We start from the raw sequence: 16,298 nt of genomic DNA, 5'->3' as shown, positions 1-16,298 counted from the left end.
ACTCTTTCCTGCTTAGGTAGGGGGCCAGACTCAATCTGTTAAAGTCCCTTTTGACCCTAGCATCTATGAATCTATAACTTCAGAGTAGCTGTTTTTAAACAACTTTTTCAAAACCAACTTAAACGCAAAAATTTGGTGCAAGAAATCATTGTCGGATTGTAGATTAACAATCCGCACAGGATTGCAGTCTGCACAGAGATGATGGATTTTTATCTCATAAACTAGACTAGTTTTTATAATCACAGTGGCCTTCAGTGGATTAACTACTTTATTTACCTGGATTAGGGTGGAAAGCACACATATGAAAACTTTGGCCAGTGTACCTTTCATAGTAGAAAATTATGATAAAAACATCTTTATCAGGCAATTTTAAACTTGAAATTTTAAAATAATAATTAGAGAAAAACAAATCTAGCTATTTTTTCTTTGCAACATGTACTTTATACCAGTTAAAGTGGTTCATGCAGTTTGTTTGAAACTTTATAATAAAACTAATACAGTCTACTCAAAGAGAAATGCTAAAAATAGAATTTTAGAGTGGAACTTGTTCTTTTAGTATACCTGATGTAAATTTTTCGTTTCATAAGGAATATGTTAGATTTGTTCTTTCCCTGCTCATTTTCCCATCCTTTTTATCACTATTTCTTGAGGCAGTGATATAAATTCGTAGTGCATTCAGTAGTATGTATATAGTTACCTTGTTATCTCGTTTTTTTTTTTATGTAAATTTTTTCATTACGGAACACAATTTTTTCCCTTTTGAATTTGTTGCTTTGTGGAGATCTTAAGCATTGATTTATTAGAAATAAAAAGTGGATACCATTCAAGCAACCAGAGCTTCTATGACTGTTCTGTCTGGACTGAATTGTATAAAGTGTTTTACATAGTTAGTTTGCACAAAACATAAATAAAAACATAATATAGTCAGCTATTGAAATTGAAATGTGAATACTATGTCTTCAAATAATCTTCAGGTACGTTTTAAGGAACCTAAACCAAAAATAGTATTTTAGTGTTTATAGGTTGAATGATTTAATAACGAAATCGTTACTTAGAATATAGATTGGTGTTCACTAAAAAACATGGGTTTAAGCTGAAATCTTTCTCTTACAGGAGATTTTATGAGGATGGAGCGATTGTCTTGGGTGAAGAAGCAAATATGCTTGCTGGCATGTTGTTGGGGCTCAATGCTATTGATTTCAGGTACTTAAGTTGTTTGATATGTACTTGATCATACAACAGATATTTTGTGTAATTCTAGCTGCTTTTATTTAAAATTATTTGGTTTTGAAATGTTATGCTACTTAGTGCTATGAAAGGTGTCTTATTTCTATAATAATTCTTTTTATTTAACTTTGTTCAAATTAAGGAGAGAACCTTAAAATAGCAGTGTAGTCTGTAAGTTTGGGTTTATAATGGGGCATGTGTACATATGTACACACATTTACACACTCTACATAGGTTTGCATTTTCAAATATTTGTATAAGGTTTTAAAAACTTGTCCCATCAACCAGTGGTTTTGTATGACTTCTACACACACTCCTCCTCTTCCACATGAAGAACATTAACCTTAAGGTGAATGCTGTGCTGCAGAGGATTTCCATCCCAGTCTTTTCCTAAAACCACTTTTCACTGATGAAAGACCTCAGGGAACAATATCAGAGGGAACTATACACCCCCTTGCAGACTATTTCTGGAAATGCAGGAGAAAATGTATGCTTCTAACTCCCAGGAACTCAGACCAGACAAGAAGATCCACAAACCAGGCAACATACAATACCCCATTGTCTCTGGCATTGGCGCAGTCACAGAAGAAATGTCTAGCTGTGTTGACTCTTCTATTTCTGTATACCACTGGAGCTGCCAGATACCATAGATTTTCTCAGGAAACCTGATTCCATTGACAGACTTCCAGCAAACTCTGTTAGCCATCAAGATCATCTCATTACTGTACACCAAAACCTCCCCATGAAGATGGATTACGTTATCCGCTATGATGACACTGCTTCCATTTCCTTCAGATTCTTGCTTTGTCCCACGCACTATTTCAGCTATGGCAAGTCCCTAGACCTTCAAAAACATTGTACTGCCCTGGGTACATGGATATTTTATTGGTACATCAATCTATTTATAACAGATCTTGAAATCTACCTCCTCCACAGATGCCCCGTCATACCCCTGGTATTTCAAAGGTACACTAATGACATCTTTAATGTGTAGACACAATGGGAAGGATCTCTAGATGAACTCTACCAGGACTTAAACAATTTTCACTCCTCTAACAAACTGACCCTTGAGTACGCCATCCATCACACTCATTTCTTGAACATCTCTGTGAAACTTTGCAATGATCACACAAACAGTTTCCATTTAATTAGAAACTGACTGACTGCTACAGCTATCTCCACGCCACCAGATTTCATCCTAATGATCATATTGTAAATCCATTGTCTGTGGCAAAACTGCATTACAACTATCTTCTGGTCAGTAGGGTCAGAGCAGATGCCTACTTTGGGGATCTAGAACAGGGTTCTGTGTCGCCACTCAAACCAAGAGAGCCAGGGTCAGATCTCACTCAGGTTTGATATTGTAGCAATTTGATGCTAAGGACAACAGGATTGTCACTTAAAGCTCTCAGCCCTTAGACACATCTGTTGCGAGTGGTTGAGTTGGCAAGGCCCTGGCTCCACATGGTTTGGCTTTGTCCCTGGTAGAGGGAAAGTGCACAGTGATTTACAAGTTTGAAGTGTGATAGAAGGTTACATCTTTTATTATACATTGAATAACTATAAAAACCCATTGGATTCTAATGATCATGTAAGAAAACCAATTACCATACAGATACTGTTTTAGGTTTACCCTATTTTACTACATTAGCATGTGTACTAATTAGTTGTTCCCTTACTTTTGGCTTCCCGTTTTCCTGGAAGAGGTCACTTGACTTAATTATCTTCCAGGTGTGAGCTGCAAGGGCCTTGAAACTCCCTGCTCATTATATTTAAAGCAGAGACTGGTCCTCTTCCAGGGTGGCGAGGAACCTACTTAGAATAACTGAAACCAGTCACCACTGAATCACTGAACCAAGTAACACAAATGATAATATCCGGAGTTCATTCACCTGCCCCTTCACCAATATCCTGCACACCATAGCCTGCATATGGTTCACCTTGATTGTCTACATTGGCCAAACAAGGCAAGGTAAAAGAAGGAATGGTCACCAATTAACACAAATTCCAGAAATACACAAAAGCCCATAGCAGAACACTTCACTCTCCATGAACATTTTGTCATTTACCTCAGAAAATGTGTCCTTAAACAAAAATGTTTTAAAAAGCAGCTTGAATATGAAATTGCAGGACAAGAAATCATCCACAGACTGCATTGTATTCTTGACAGGGAACAACTGTGCCTCCTGCCATGCTATATGTGTAGGGGATCAGATCCCAGTTGCTCTGTATTGCCAATGCAGGGGGAGTTCGGGATTGTGATCCTAGGCTCCCCCTGCACCAGCAAGTAGCAGGCCTGTCAGCTGATCAGACCTACCTTGAGAATGCACTGAAGTCAAGGGCTTTGGTGCGCCCTCAAGACTGGGAGTCCCAGTCAGCTAACTGTAGCTCCCAGCCTCAGGGACACGTCAGAACCCTTGGCTCTGATGCATCTCCCAGGCTGGGAGCCTCAGTACACTTCCAATTTAAGGTGTGAAGGGAACCAGTCACAAAGTTATTACACACTTTGTACAGCTGTGTGGCTTATTCCCTGTTTTATTGGGCCATTAACTGCACATGTGGTTAGGTTACTACTTAAGGCATGATTAACCAGTTAATCTCATCTTAAATGTAATGTCTGCCAGGGTCTTCTCTCTCCTCATAGCAACAGTAAGTGTGTGGGTGTGTGTGAGTTGCCTTGATTTCTTGCCTTGTATGTTTATTATGTTTACCCCTTTGTCTGGCCTTTTAGGCCTCAAACTTGCAGCCACTTGCTTATGTTCATTGAAGTAAGTGAGTATGTAACTTCCATTGCAGTCAAGTTAAGCACATCTGTAAGAATTTGTAATATGACTTAAAATAAATTCTTTGGGGCAGGGATTATCTGTCTAGATTATTACAAGGGCTCAGCCATGTTGGAAATTGCTACAATCAAATGATTATAAAGTGTGGAAAATGCTATAATATTAGCAACTGAATTGCATGTGTGATAACTTTTGCTTGGTTCTTGATGAGTAATAGCTGTTTAAGGTCCTTAAGAAAAAGCAAACTAAGACTACAGCGCCCTTTGTCCTTGAAAAAAGTACTGAATTGTATTTCTACTCAGAATGCCAATATGCATAAAAATTGTAACATCCCAAAATGGAGGCCAAAACTTTTCATTTTCTTAGTATTAACAATATAGACTCTGCATATATCCTGATGGTCATTTACTGAAAACTATTTCTCAATCATTCTTTTTTCTGATATATTTTGTTGATGAAGGAAATCGAGTATGTATGCTGGTAAGATTTCAGCTCCCCTTATATAACATGGTTCTCTATTTTATCAGTTTCTGCTTGAAGGGAGAGGGACTGGATGGCAACTTTCCAGCTGTAATAGATTACACACCTTACCTGAAATTTACCCAAAGGTAGATTTTAAAAAAAATCTTAAAACCTTATGTTGTTTTTAGTGTTAAGCTGGTAGTTAAATATTTTAGCTTGTATTTACCATCCTGAAGTTTATTGATATCTGGTATGCTAAGGTATTCTGCATCTGGTGACCAAAATGATGCTTATCTTGATGTACTTATCTTGGGCTCAAAGTTACAGATATGAGCTGTAATATTTTAGTTTCAACATACATCCCTTAGGGTTTGTCTTCTTTCCAGTCGGCATGCATATGAAGTGGTCCGTTAGCAAAGCTTACACTTTCTAATTATAGTATACAGTGTATATAGTTTATTTTTTCCTGTAGGAAGCAATTTTTTTTCTTATGTACACTGTTTCTGTTAAGCCTCAGTTTTAATACTGTTGATTCTGTAACGTAATAATTGTATTTGGCCTTGCACTTTTGCAAGGTGACACAGATATAAACGATTGTCTGTTTGCAGTATCAGCATTTTATATCTTCATAGAAATTGAATATCCTATGGCTAGGTCTGTCTAACCATATGGTGTCGTTATGATCTCGCATAATTGTTCTTTTTGCCAAAGTGCATGTAATTAATATTTTTGTTGGACTGAGAAAAATAAGGTCTTCAACTAAGCATCTCAAAAGAGCATATACATTGGTGGTTGCTAGATCTTTTGTTTGAAAAAAACAGATGGGAATTAAAATTAGTCATCCCATTACATATCTTTCATATTGTATCTCTTCAGACAAACAACCAAACATGGAAATTATAAGTATTCTCTGGAGATGATCGTCTCATTATTTTTTTTAAATACCAAATTGCATAGTTCAGTATGCAGTAGTGATCAAAAAACCTAATTGTTGGGCATCATTAAAAATGGAATTGAAAACAAATTGGAAAATATAATGTCATTATACAAATATGTGGTGTGCCATCTGTTGAATACTGTGTGTAGTTCCGGTCTCCACATCTTAAAAGGATGTAGTAGAGTTAGAGAAGGTATAGAAAAGGGAAACAAAATCATGTGTATAGAGCAGTTGCCATAGCAGTAGAAATTAAAAAGGCTAGGACTCTTCTGCTTGGAAAGGAGAAGGCTGAAGCAGAGATATGATAGGGGTCTATAAAATCACAAAGTGTGTGGACAAGCAAATCCCAGAATATCTAGAATGAATGGGCACCCACTGAAATTAGCAGGAGAGAGGTTTATACCTCACAAGAGAAACTTTTCTCATGTAGTACAGATTTAAGTTGTGGAACTCATTGCCACAGGAGGTTATAGGGGCAGATGGTATAGCCCGGTTCAGGAAGGGACTAGACACATTAATGGATGTTAGATCCATTAATAGTGGAGGCCAACCTTCTTGGCAGACAAAAAGGCTAAATAGGTCGCAGACTAGTGCTGCCCTTGGTGTCACTGTGATCCCTTTCCCCTGCTCAATTGGCTACTTTTTCTGCTCCCAACCTGATGTGCTGCTTTGTTTTCTGCTTCTTGCCCTGTGGTGCCTACCCAGTCTGCTCTTTTTTTTCCCTGCCCTAAATCCCTCTCCCTGCCGTATCTGTCACTGTGCTGCCTAGCCACTCCCTGATTTTGCTGTGCGATGCACACAGAGATTGCTTGACTTGTAGCACCCATGCTGCAGGTCCGTTGCTGCCGTCAGGTCTGGTGTCCCGTCGTCGCGCCGTCCGTCCATTCTTACAGTATTTAAGATGCCAATATATGTCTAGATGAAACATGAAAAATCTATTACTTAGAAATTTTAATACTGAAAATAAGCTTAAAGGTGTTGCATTTTTGTAATTCTGCAGGAAGTTTAGTTTTACATTAAAATCCTTCCTTCTGAGACTTCACCTGTCTTAATTTTTTTCTAAGTTTAGTCTCTGGTAGCTACAGGGAGGAGCACAAGAGCCCCATTAAAACTTCTGAGACCATATTCTTATTTAATGACCTAATGGCCTGCTGCCCTTTACTGTGGTCATGGCAGAAGTTTTCTTTCAAATTTCTCTCATTTAGCATAGCAAAAAATCCTCCTTTTATGTACTGGTTTGCATTTTAGAATCAAATCCCACTTCTTCCTCGTCATTCTCAATTGCTTGAGTCTGGGAGTTGCCAACTTAATGCTTCTCATTCTGAGATGGCTGACTTCCTACTTCCTATTACTTTGATGCATTATGCTTATCCTTTAGCTCCTTCACCATTTAAAATTTAACCTTATCCCCGATTAATATTGTAGAATTCAGCCTCAAGAAATGGAGCTATAACTGTGTGTGTATATGTATATGCATATATCTATGCACACCAGCCATGTGCTCTATTATGGCTTTTTTGCAGCTAGTACACAAACACATTTTCACAGTATTTTAGTTGATTCCGAAGTAGTGCATTAATGTGAAACGTCTGTTTTTTCTTACTGATTTTTTTCTTTTAAGAAATTGACATATTTTACCTTTCAGAATAGCAGTGTTTTAACTTTTAAGTCTAATTTTGCACTATAATGAATTATGCTTATAAAGGTGGCTTATTATTATGATTCTTCAGTTCTGACAGCATAAGCAGTGATGAAGAAGAGCTGCGAACACTAGGCAGCAGTGGCAGTGAAAGCAGTACTCCAGAAAATATTGGTCCCCCTTTCATAATGGATGAAAACAGTTGGTACAACAAATGCAAAAGGGTAGAACAGAAGTATCGACTGGCTTTGGAACAGAAGGTAAAATATAAGTGTGCATAAGGGTGAGGATGACAGATTGTTTTTTATGTCCTTGATATTGTGACTAAAGCATGATTTTTATTCAGGTTATCTTGGTTAAAATGTAATGAATATAGCAGTTCTGTGTTCCTTTTTTTTAGATAATGGCTTCCATCTATCCTAGGTACTTTATATGGGTTGTGGCACTACTGCATCTGATAGTTTAAATAAAAGTTTCTTAACATATAACAAAATGCCTATTTTGAGGGTCATTAGCCTAATCTCTTTGGTCCTGCACTAACATTTAAGATGTGCTCAGTCTCCAGTGGGAAACTGTATGGGAGACATCATGGGATTGTAATTTTAGATTAAACACAAATATTGTAGGAATATAAATATAATAACTAACAACAAGTTGCTGTTCTATGTGACTAATTTCCTATCTCAAATTACTCTTGTTGGCCTCTTTGGACTTCTCCCAATATTTTTCTTAAATCTGATTACCAGAACTGGATGTAACATATCAAAACAGGTGGGTGGGTTTAATAACTTTTTGAGCTATAATTCTGCTCTTTATACATGCAGGTATTTTGTTTTAAATTTTTGCCACTGACATGAATGGAACTTCTCCTTTTCTGTATCTTGTTGAACAGGTTCTTGCTGGCACAAAAGACGTCATAAGATTCTGTCTTTCAGTATAAAATAACTTTTTTATCTGGTCTCATCACGTTAATACACCATTACTTTTCAAAATACACAGCACTTTGGACTATCTTTGGCATTACAGAGATAACTAATCTTGTCGAAGTCCTCTGTGGCTAGGTTTGGCTTCTGTATCTTCCATGAATCAATCAATCCAAGGTTTCTCTATAATATCTCACTTCATAATGAATAATGGTAACTCTGTGTAGTTCATGTTCCTCTGGGTCACTCATGAGTAGGTGTCTACTGAACTCAAGGCAGCTGCTGGCCAATTTTCACGAGCAGACTATAGGACTGACAGCCATTTTTGTGGGCCAAGCATGGTGCTCCCCCAAGTGCCTCTGGCTGAGAGGCCCCAGTAGTCCTGCCCCTGGCCACTGCAAGGGCTGTCCATCGTGTAGCCCCACCCTTCACAGCTGATTGTTGTAGGGGGGCTGGGCCACATGATGGACAGCCCTTGCACCCATTTGGCAGCAAAGGGTGGGGGTGGAGGCAGCAGCTATCTGGCCATGCTGGTAATATCTCTTCCCCTAACCCCCCATGGGCTATGCAGCCAGCCTGCAGCAGCCACAAGGACTACTGACTCCCCAGAGGGTCAGCATTTTATTCTTAAGTGGCTTTTTTTTCTCCAGGGAGCCTGCCAGAAGTGCAGAGCCCATGCTTTTTTGCAGGGCCTGCACTTTATTGTGGAACCTGCCTGAAATCAGTTTCTGCAAAAATTGCAAATTTGGCATGTGGGTCTCACTCTAAAGCCTTAGCTATATTTGGTTATGTCATGTCTACTAAACCCTTTCCCTTTATGCACCAAACCATTTATCCTGTCAAAGAGGGAAATCAAGTTGATTTGTCAAGATCTGTTCCTAACAAGTCTATGCCAATGAATGGGCATTATGTTTGTGCCCACCCCAAAAAACGACTGTACAGCTGTTCAGGGGACTTTTTGCAAAAGAGAACTGACTCATTTGTAGGAAGTTAAATAAGTTACCTGTGTGGAAGATCTCTCTCCTCCCAGTCTAATTTGAACAACTGTATACTTCTCTCTGATGTGGAGGACAGTGAATATTCCACAATTCTGTGAAAGCTGGAGAGTTCTTTCTACCAGTCGTCCTATGAAATTCGTACTGGTAGGAATCAATCCCTATCTGTGGACTATGTTGGCTGCTAGTGAGTATCCCTTCATCCTGCAGGTATTTACAAATTAGAAGAGAATCTTTATCATTTGCTCCAGTAACTTCCCAGATCTTGGAATTCAGGCTGCCTGGTTTGTCATTCTCAGAATTTTCTGTTTTTCAACGATTTAAATATGGGCACTATGTTTAGCCCTTGTCTAGTTCTCTGGGCCCTTGTGAGTTTGCAAATAGTATTGCCAGTGGTTCTGAGATTTCTTCAGCTAGTTCCTTCAGCAGCTTGAGGTGGGGGACTCGGTGGGTGCATCTACGTGAGATGCTTTACTGCGCATCAGACTAATTTGCTGCACAGTAAAGTGTCACTGTCTACATGTGCATGGTAATTAGGGTGCTGTAGACTAATTTACTGTGCTGCTGGATAGTTCTGTCAGATGCAAGTAGTATCCAGCAGCGCAATAAATTACTGTGCTTAAGTGCACGTGTAGAAGGTGACATCAGGATTAATTTACTCTGGCTAAAATTGAGCTGAAGTATATTCAGTTGCATTAATTGCATGTGTAGACATGCCCAGTCGGACCTAATATTTGTTTAAATAAATAAAAAATTGTTGTAATGTCTCTTGTTTTTCATGATCTGCAGGTCATCCTCTTCTTTGTTAATATTAACTGTGACCCAACAATTAGCAAAAGTTTTCAGTTATTTTTGTGAAGACTAAAATGAAGTGGATATTGAGCAACTCTGCATTCTTTGCATCTTCCCTTAGTATGTATCTCTCAATCTTTTCAGGTGTCCAAAGATCTCCTTTGCAGCTACATCAGTCTGTTGTGATTCTTCTTGCCTCTTTTCTGCATTCATATAGGTTCATGCTGAGCTTTCAAAGTTAAGTCTTTTGGGGAACTGGCAATCCAGTTGGATGGATTCCTTTTTTAATTTGTTTACCCACAGAACATTACAGTCTACATCCTAGTTGACTGCTGTTTGTGTTTTTCAAAATCAGTGTCATTGTTTGGGTGCTTTGAACCATTCTCTTCTTAGGATATGATCAAATGTATGATTTTCATCTCTACTTTCCAAGTATTTATTTGGTTGCAACTGCGAAGCTGGTTAATTTCCCCTTTGCACTGGTGACTGGGTCCTGGGGGCCTGGCACTGCCTTCTCCCAGCCCCACTCAACTAGAATTGGGCCCTGGGACCCAGAGCTGCCCCCACCTGGCCCTGCATGCTGGGATCAGGTGCCCTATCCAGCATGGAGGTCATGGGGCTTTCCATGGGTCTGGACATTTGGTAGCTGTGAAGCACTGCTGCCGCTCCACATTGCCAAGTTTGTAGACCTGTGGCGAGCCCCATGGGTAGGACAACATGGTGTTGTGGGCTGGATCTGGCCCACGGGCCCAAAGTTGAGCACCCTGCCTTTTTTACCATTTTCTGGAAGCTTAAGGATGTGGAGAATGTGTGCTAGCCTACTAAGAGCTGTTGACTAAACCTCTGGTTTGGTCACACTCAAGCTACACACTCTCAAAAGTTAATTAAAGTATAGATAAGTGAACTATCCCCCTTGTATTTTTGTACCCTGCACCTGTGAGACATAATTTCAACTAAACATTTTTGCTGCTGTTTTGTATAATTTGGTGTTGCTTCATTTGTTCCCAACTTTCCTAATAAAAATTGAATTGCTAATATTTTCGATCCTCTGTTGGCTGAGTAGTTTGATTCTTTTCTTGTCCTTTTGATGTGTCTTCCAATGTCTTCAGTAATTGCTTTGTAAATAATAGAGTTACCACCAGTTTCTGCTGGTGGTGTTTTTTGTTAGTTTGGTTTTTTTTAAAGAGAAAGCTTAAAGCTAGTAGTACAACATTTATTGGCCGATCATGCTGGTACCATTGTAATCTCGTTTATCTCTTTCCAGGTTCTGCTTCCATTTTCTTGGAATAAAGACTGTTCTAACCACATTAATAACCTAAAAGGTGTTCTTTTTGTCAGAATTTGATGATGCATAATCTCTACATGTCCATTCACAAGAATGTTAAAACAAAACTAAACAGTAAAGCTGTATATCTTAAGCTAAAAAAAATGGGAATGTGTTTGTTTATCATTTTTGTTATTGTTCCATGAAGATTTCTAACTTCTATTTCCAGGGTTATCTTGAAGAGCTGGTACGCCTTAGAGAAACACAACTGGCTGAATCTGTTTCACAGAATAAACTCGTACTGCAGCGGATTGAAGATATGGATCTAGCCCATAAAATGGAAAAGGAGCAGCTGGAGTATATCATTGTGGAGCTGCAAGACCAGCTGTAAGTTAGACTGGTGGAGAAATATTTTTGTTAAGGAGTGGTAACAAATATCTATCTGGATGCTCTCCTTTTCTGTATGCTTTACAAGAATGCTTTATCTCTTGGAAAAGGACAAATCTTAATCATGACAGTATTGAAGTGGCTGTATTTTCAGTAAATGTGGAATATGTCTTTCTTAGATGAAAGAAATTAGACTGAAAGGGGTGCAGTAATATGAAATGCCAAAACTGTGAGAAATTAAAAATTAAGACAACTTACAATAGTATTCTTTTTTTAATTAACATGCATTTTTGTGATTGATATTGCCATATTGTATTTTACTACTACTAGCTTTAAACAAAACATTTCTTGGGAGGTAAAAAGTAATTGCGAAACTAATAAAATTTTCATTTTTGGGGAGGAAAGTACTTGCTTTTCCATGTATGCAGTTGTAGACACTTTATGCGTTAAATTCTGTGGTGGTAAAGCTGAGGAACATGAGGAGCAGTTCATCTGCTGAAGCTGAGGCCTTTGTTGTTGGACACATTACCTGCTTCTCACTCTTGCCTTTGTGTCAGGTAAAAAGGTTAGAGCAGCACAAAGGGAACTGTTTGGCTCCCAATACTATAGATCTGAGTACTTCACAATGTGTAAGAGGCTGGAACTATTTACCTCCTTTATTGGTGAGCAACTAAAGTACAAAGAGGCTAAGTGGCTTGTCCAAGGTTACATAGGCAGTCTGACCCAGAGAAGGTATTGAACTTTGGGTATCCAAGTCCTTGCCTAATACTTTAGCTGCTTGACTATCCTTCTTCTCTGGGTCTCATAACCCAGAGCTAGTAGAGAACTGCTCAAGTGAAGGAAATAAGGAAGACAGCTGAAGACTCTTCTGAGGATGCTTTGCAAACTAATTTCTTCATTACTATAAAAATTTCTACCTTCATTTTTCTTTTCTTTAGATAAAAACTTAGATTTTAGAATGCAATCATGAGTTAACTCAAAGGAAAAAATCCAACCTAATGTGGACATTTAAGACATACCATAATTGGACTTCTAGGTTAAGGCAGGTATTTGGAGGTCTCTATACAATTTTACACAATAACAATGTTGTCAATGCAGAAAATCTGTGAGAGGTGCTCTTTCAAAATTGACTTGCAGCCTCTCTCTAGTTACTTACCCAAGGAAGTTAGAGGGGTAAAATATGATTTGGATGAGGAACCTGATAATGAAAACTAGCAGCAACTGGTATTTTCTAGAGTCCCTTTGCACTCGCCCTCCCTCTCTTTGCTTCATTCTGGCAAGGCACAGTAATTCCATAGTGATTTCTGGTTTGTTTTATTAAAACATTAATTTGGCCAATTGCATTTAGTGTTCTGTCAGTAATATTAATGGCATCCATTTATCAGCAAATGACAGTGGATATTGCAGCTATTCTACTAACTGGTGGTGCATTTTCTCTTGTGGCTGTAGCGACCAATGTTAGACCTGCCACAGTGGTCACAGGGATAGCATGAGAGGCTATTGTACTGATGAGCTGTTTCCTTTGGTCATATTTCTGTTGTAATTCAAGTAACTGCCGTGTTACATCCATGCAAGTAGCAAAGGTGGAGTATCTGCTCCATTCAATTTTGGCTGCAGTAGCCTAGGCAGTTGATAGATACTTGAGTTGCCCATATATCAATATCCCGCTCTCTGGTTGATTCCAAAGGAAAGGCAGAAGCCAGTACATTTGGAACCAGCTTGGCTGCAGTAGCAGCCAGTATGAAGATCTTTACTGTCTGACTTCTAGACTGGTTGCCAACCAAGGCTGGAGAGCCCAGTCCACCCTGCCATGGCATCTGCCTTTTGGTAGCATTTTCTCCACTAGGGATAAAGACTAGTACCCCCTTTAAGTTGCTCCTCTGCCCAAGGCTATTGGCATCATAGAGGTTGCTAGATTATTTCCTGATGCCCAGATCTCGGAGTTGACATCTGCAGGTGTAGGTACTGTCTACTCTCATAATGGTAGCAGACCTGGCTTTGTATGAATACTAATAATGTATCTGACTTTAAGGTCAGTCAAAACATTTTAAATGTTATAAGTCAAAGCATGTATCATTAATTTACATGAAAAACAAATGTAAGCCTGAATAGTTCTCAAATAATTGATTTAATATGTTCCTATGAAAGGGAGCTAATGAGAATATGTATATGCATGCTGTATTTGCTGATGTTTCTGTGTGGTCACTGACCTCATGACCTCAATATAAGTCACTTTGCAGAAATCCTGTTGGAGATGGTTTGTGGTTAAGGCTTCATCTGAACAAAAAAAACCTATCGGAGCTTTCTTACGTGCACAGATGGCAATTGCTGCTTTCTAAGCATCTGTTAACAGCTGTGGATCCAACAAACTGTTATGTTGATATACTAACTTCTTAGTGTCATGCACTTCTTTACTCTGGGACTTCTCTTGTGGGAGAATGGTATCTTTGAATGTGCAGTCTCTGCTACTTTGAAAGACAGGGTGGTGAAATTGAGTGTAGTAGTGTTTTTATCTAAACTTTTTAATACTAAAAAAGGAAAATAGTCTTCATCAGAATCTTCTTTAGATCCAAGGAGGCTCCTCAGAAATCTTTGATTTCTTTTCTTTCTTGCCTAGATTGGCTCTCTGCTCTCTAGCTCAGACACGTTCATATGCCTATAGCTTTTTAAGACCAAGCCATTGCAAGAATGTAGATTTGGCCAAGGAATCAAGGAATTTCTAAGTTTTAGGCCTCCCAGTTTTCCTTTCTAAGCCCCCGGATTCCATATTATAAAATTCCTTTTAATTGTAATGAAACATCAGACAGGATGGGGGTTAGTTGATGCCATGTCTAAATAATTAGTTTTAAAATCAGCCTTTTGTGAGGGTCCTCTCAGACTTTCAGTATACAACTTTCTCAGACTTTCAGTATACAACTTCTATATTCAAGGAGTTGGGTCTGTTAGTAAATTGTAAAAGTATCAGTTAGATCTTTAACTATGTATATTTATAGGAATAATCCTGGACTCTGGAAGGCAAGACGTTTGTGCTAGAAAATTTGTAGATGTCTGAAATTTCAGTATTCTTCACAAGCAAACTATAGAAAAGGTTCTTGCTCCTATGAGTGTTTGGCTACAGGCATGTTCTAACTAGGACAGTAAATGTGCCATAGATCGCAAGCTTGGAAACTTTTTTGCCTATCAAATCTAATTCTCCCCTTGCTCCCTGCAGAGGGGGTAAAATGTATATATGCTTCCTGATTCTCATTTTCACTCAATGATACTAGCAGAAGACAGAGCACTCTGTAAGCTTATGACTTGAGGCCTACAACTACAGTCAAAACCTTTTTGAGCCTCTGCTGCTTTTTATCTTCATTTTTCCATCATTGTACCTATTTTCTTTTGGTTTTCTCTTTAAAAAAAAAATGTAACTCCGTTCTATTTGCAAAACTTTAGTTGCCTCCCAGCTTAATTTTATCTGAATCATTCAGTACTGCCCTTGTGGAGCATTGTACGCTTTTAGCATTTATTTAGTCCTTTTAATTTTGGTGAAGAGAGAGGAGAAGACCAAGGTTATCATCATCATGGCTTCTGCTCATCTTTGTGCTGTCTCCAAATGCCTGGAAGTCGCATATGCCTGGGAAAAGCACCATATGCATGTCCTTTTCATGTAGAACATGAAACCAAGCTGCTGATCTGGCTTAAGAATTTGAGCATGAGATTTGTGCATCATCCTGGGATGCAAGCTGCACTTGATGCTGTTCACCTCTAGTACTCAGTAGTTAGCAAGACTGTGTATGACCTTGATTCTGATAGAACTTCCTATGTGCTGCTGTACTAAAGTCTGTCCCGGAGAGGGGGTCCCATTTCGAGGCTCCAAGAGAAGACGCTACTTCACCTTAGCCTTGCTCTCTGTATGCTGAAATTTCACAGCCTTGTGAATATATTCTTGACATGCTGAGACATTTGATGGTTCAAAGACTGCTAAAGCTCAAAGACTTGGGCACTTCTGTTCCAGATATGTCATCCAAACCTGACAGTCACCTGTTGGTTCTAAAGAAAATCTAAGAAAAATGCTCCAGGCAGTCCTCAAACTGTCCTCCATAGAGGACTTATTCCAGGGGTTCCCATACTGACTTCCATTCCAGGGCCATGATCCCTGGCCCTAGTTTCCTTCAGTCAAGGCAAGTTAACATTTGTGGTCACTGTCTCTAACCCATGACTCGACACTGAAATCTCTCTGGCAAGCTGCTACGTATACTGCAGCACTGAATGACTTCAGGTTGCCCTCAGAATTAATAGTATCAGTAGTACGGATCTAGTCTGCTCTTATACTGACATCTGTCTATGGTTCTAGTTCTGAAGCTCGGGTTTGGCTCCGGCTCTTATAGTATCACCTGTAAAGCTTACTTTTTCCCAGTTCTGACCCTGTGTCCAGTTCCATTCAGTCTGTGGATCTGCATCAACAGTCCAGAGTTTATAGAAGACAATAGTACAGACTCCTTAGAGTACCCTGATGGACCGTCTTTGTTCCAGCATAGTGACTTCAAGGTTGTACCTGACTTTGGTGGACCTTTTGGCATTAGGATCCTAAGTCTTCCCCTGGGAACAGGTCACGTTTCCCTGTTCTTTCTCCCTGGCTTTAATTTGGGGATTTCTGTGTCAGTTGCTCATACTTTCACCAGATTGAAAAGGATTTCCTTATCTAGGTTCAAGATTAGTGACCCCTAAAGGACTAATCCATTGCCTTTTTCCTTAATACATGAGACTCTCTTGTCTCTGGAATTGGTACTTGAACTCATAACATGTTTCTTGATCCATGTTTCTTTGTAGTTTTTTAACTTTGCAAGAAAACTGGGAGAGATTTAACACCACATGGTAGATCCTCTGTGTATACTGCCTACTATCCA

The 16,298-nt window shown here is 39.0% G+C and overlaps 1 protein-coding gene across 1 annotated transcript in view; it reads left to right on the top strand.

Moving 5' to 3' along the window:
* The window catches only part of RUNDC3B (RUN domain containing 3B), a 101,151-nt gene that overhangs the window by 39,037 nt on the left and 45,816 nt on the right, over positions 1-16,298 (top strand). Inside the window, exons 6-9 of the mRNA XM_025193702.1 lie at positions 1,114-1,203; positions 4,538-4,618; positions 7,140-7,308; positions 11,252-11,409. Of these exons, the coding sequence (XP_025049487.1) occupies positions 1,114-1,203; positions 4,538-4,618; positions 7,140-7,308; positions 11,252-11,409 (498 nt within the window). The remainder of the gene's footprint in view (positions 1-1,113; positions 1,204-4,537; positions 4,619-7,139; positions 7,309-11,251; positions 11,410-16,298) is intronic.

Source organism: Alligator sinensis, unplaced genomic scaffold, assembly GCF_000455745.1.
Source record: "Alligator sinensis unplaced genomic scaffold, ASM45574v1 scaffold1588_1, whole genome shotgun sequence".
In the NCBI taxonomy this organism is placed as follows: domain Eukaryota; kingdom Metazoa; phylum Chordata; order Crocodylia; family Alligatoridae; genus Alligator; species Alligator sinensis.
This window is presented reverse-complemented; position numbering and strand designations above follow the sequence as displayed.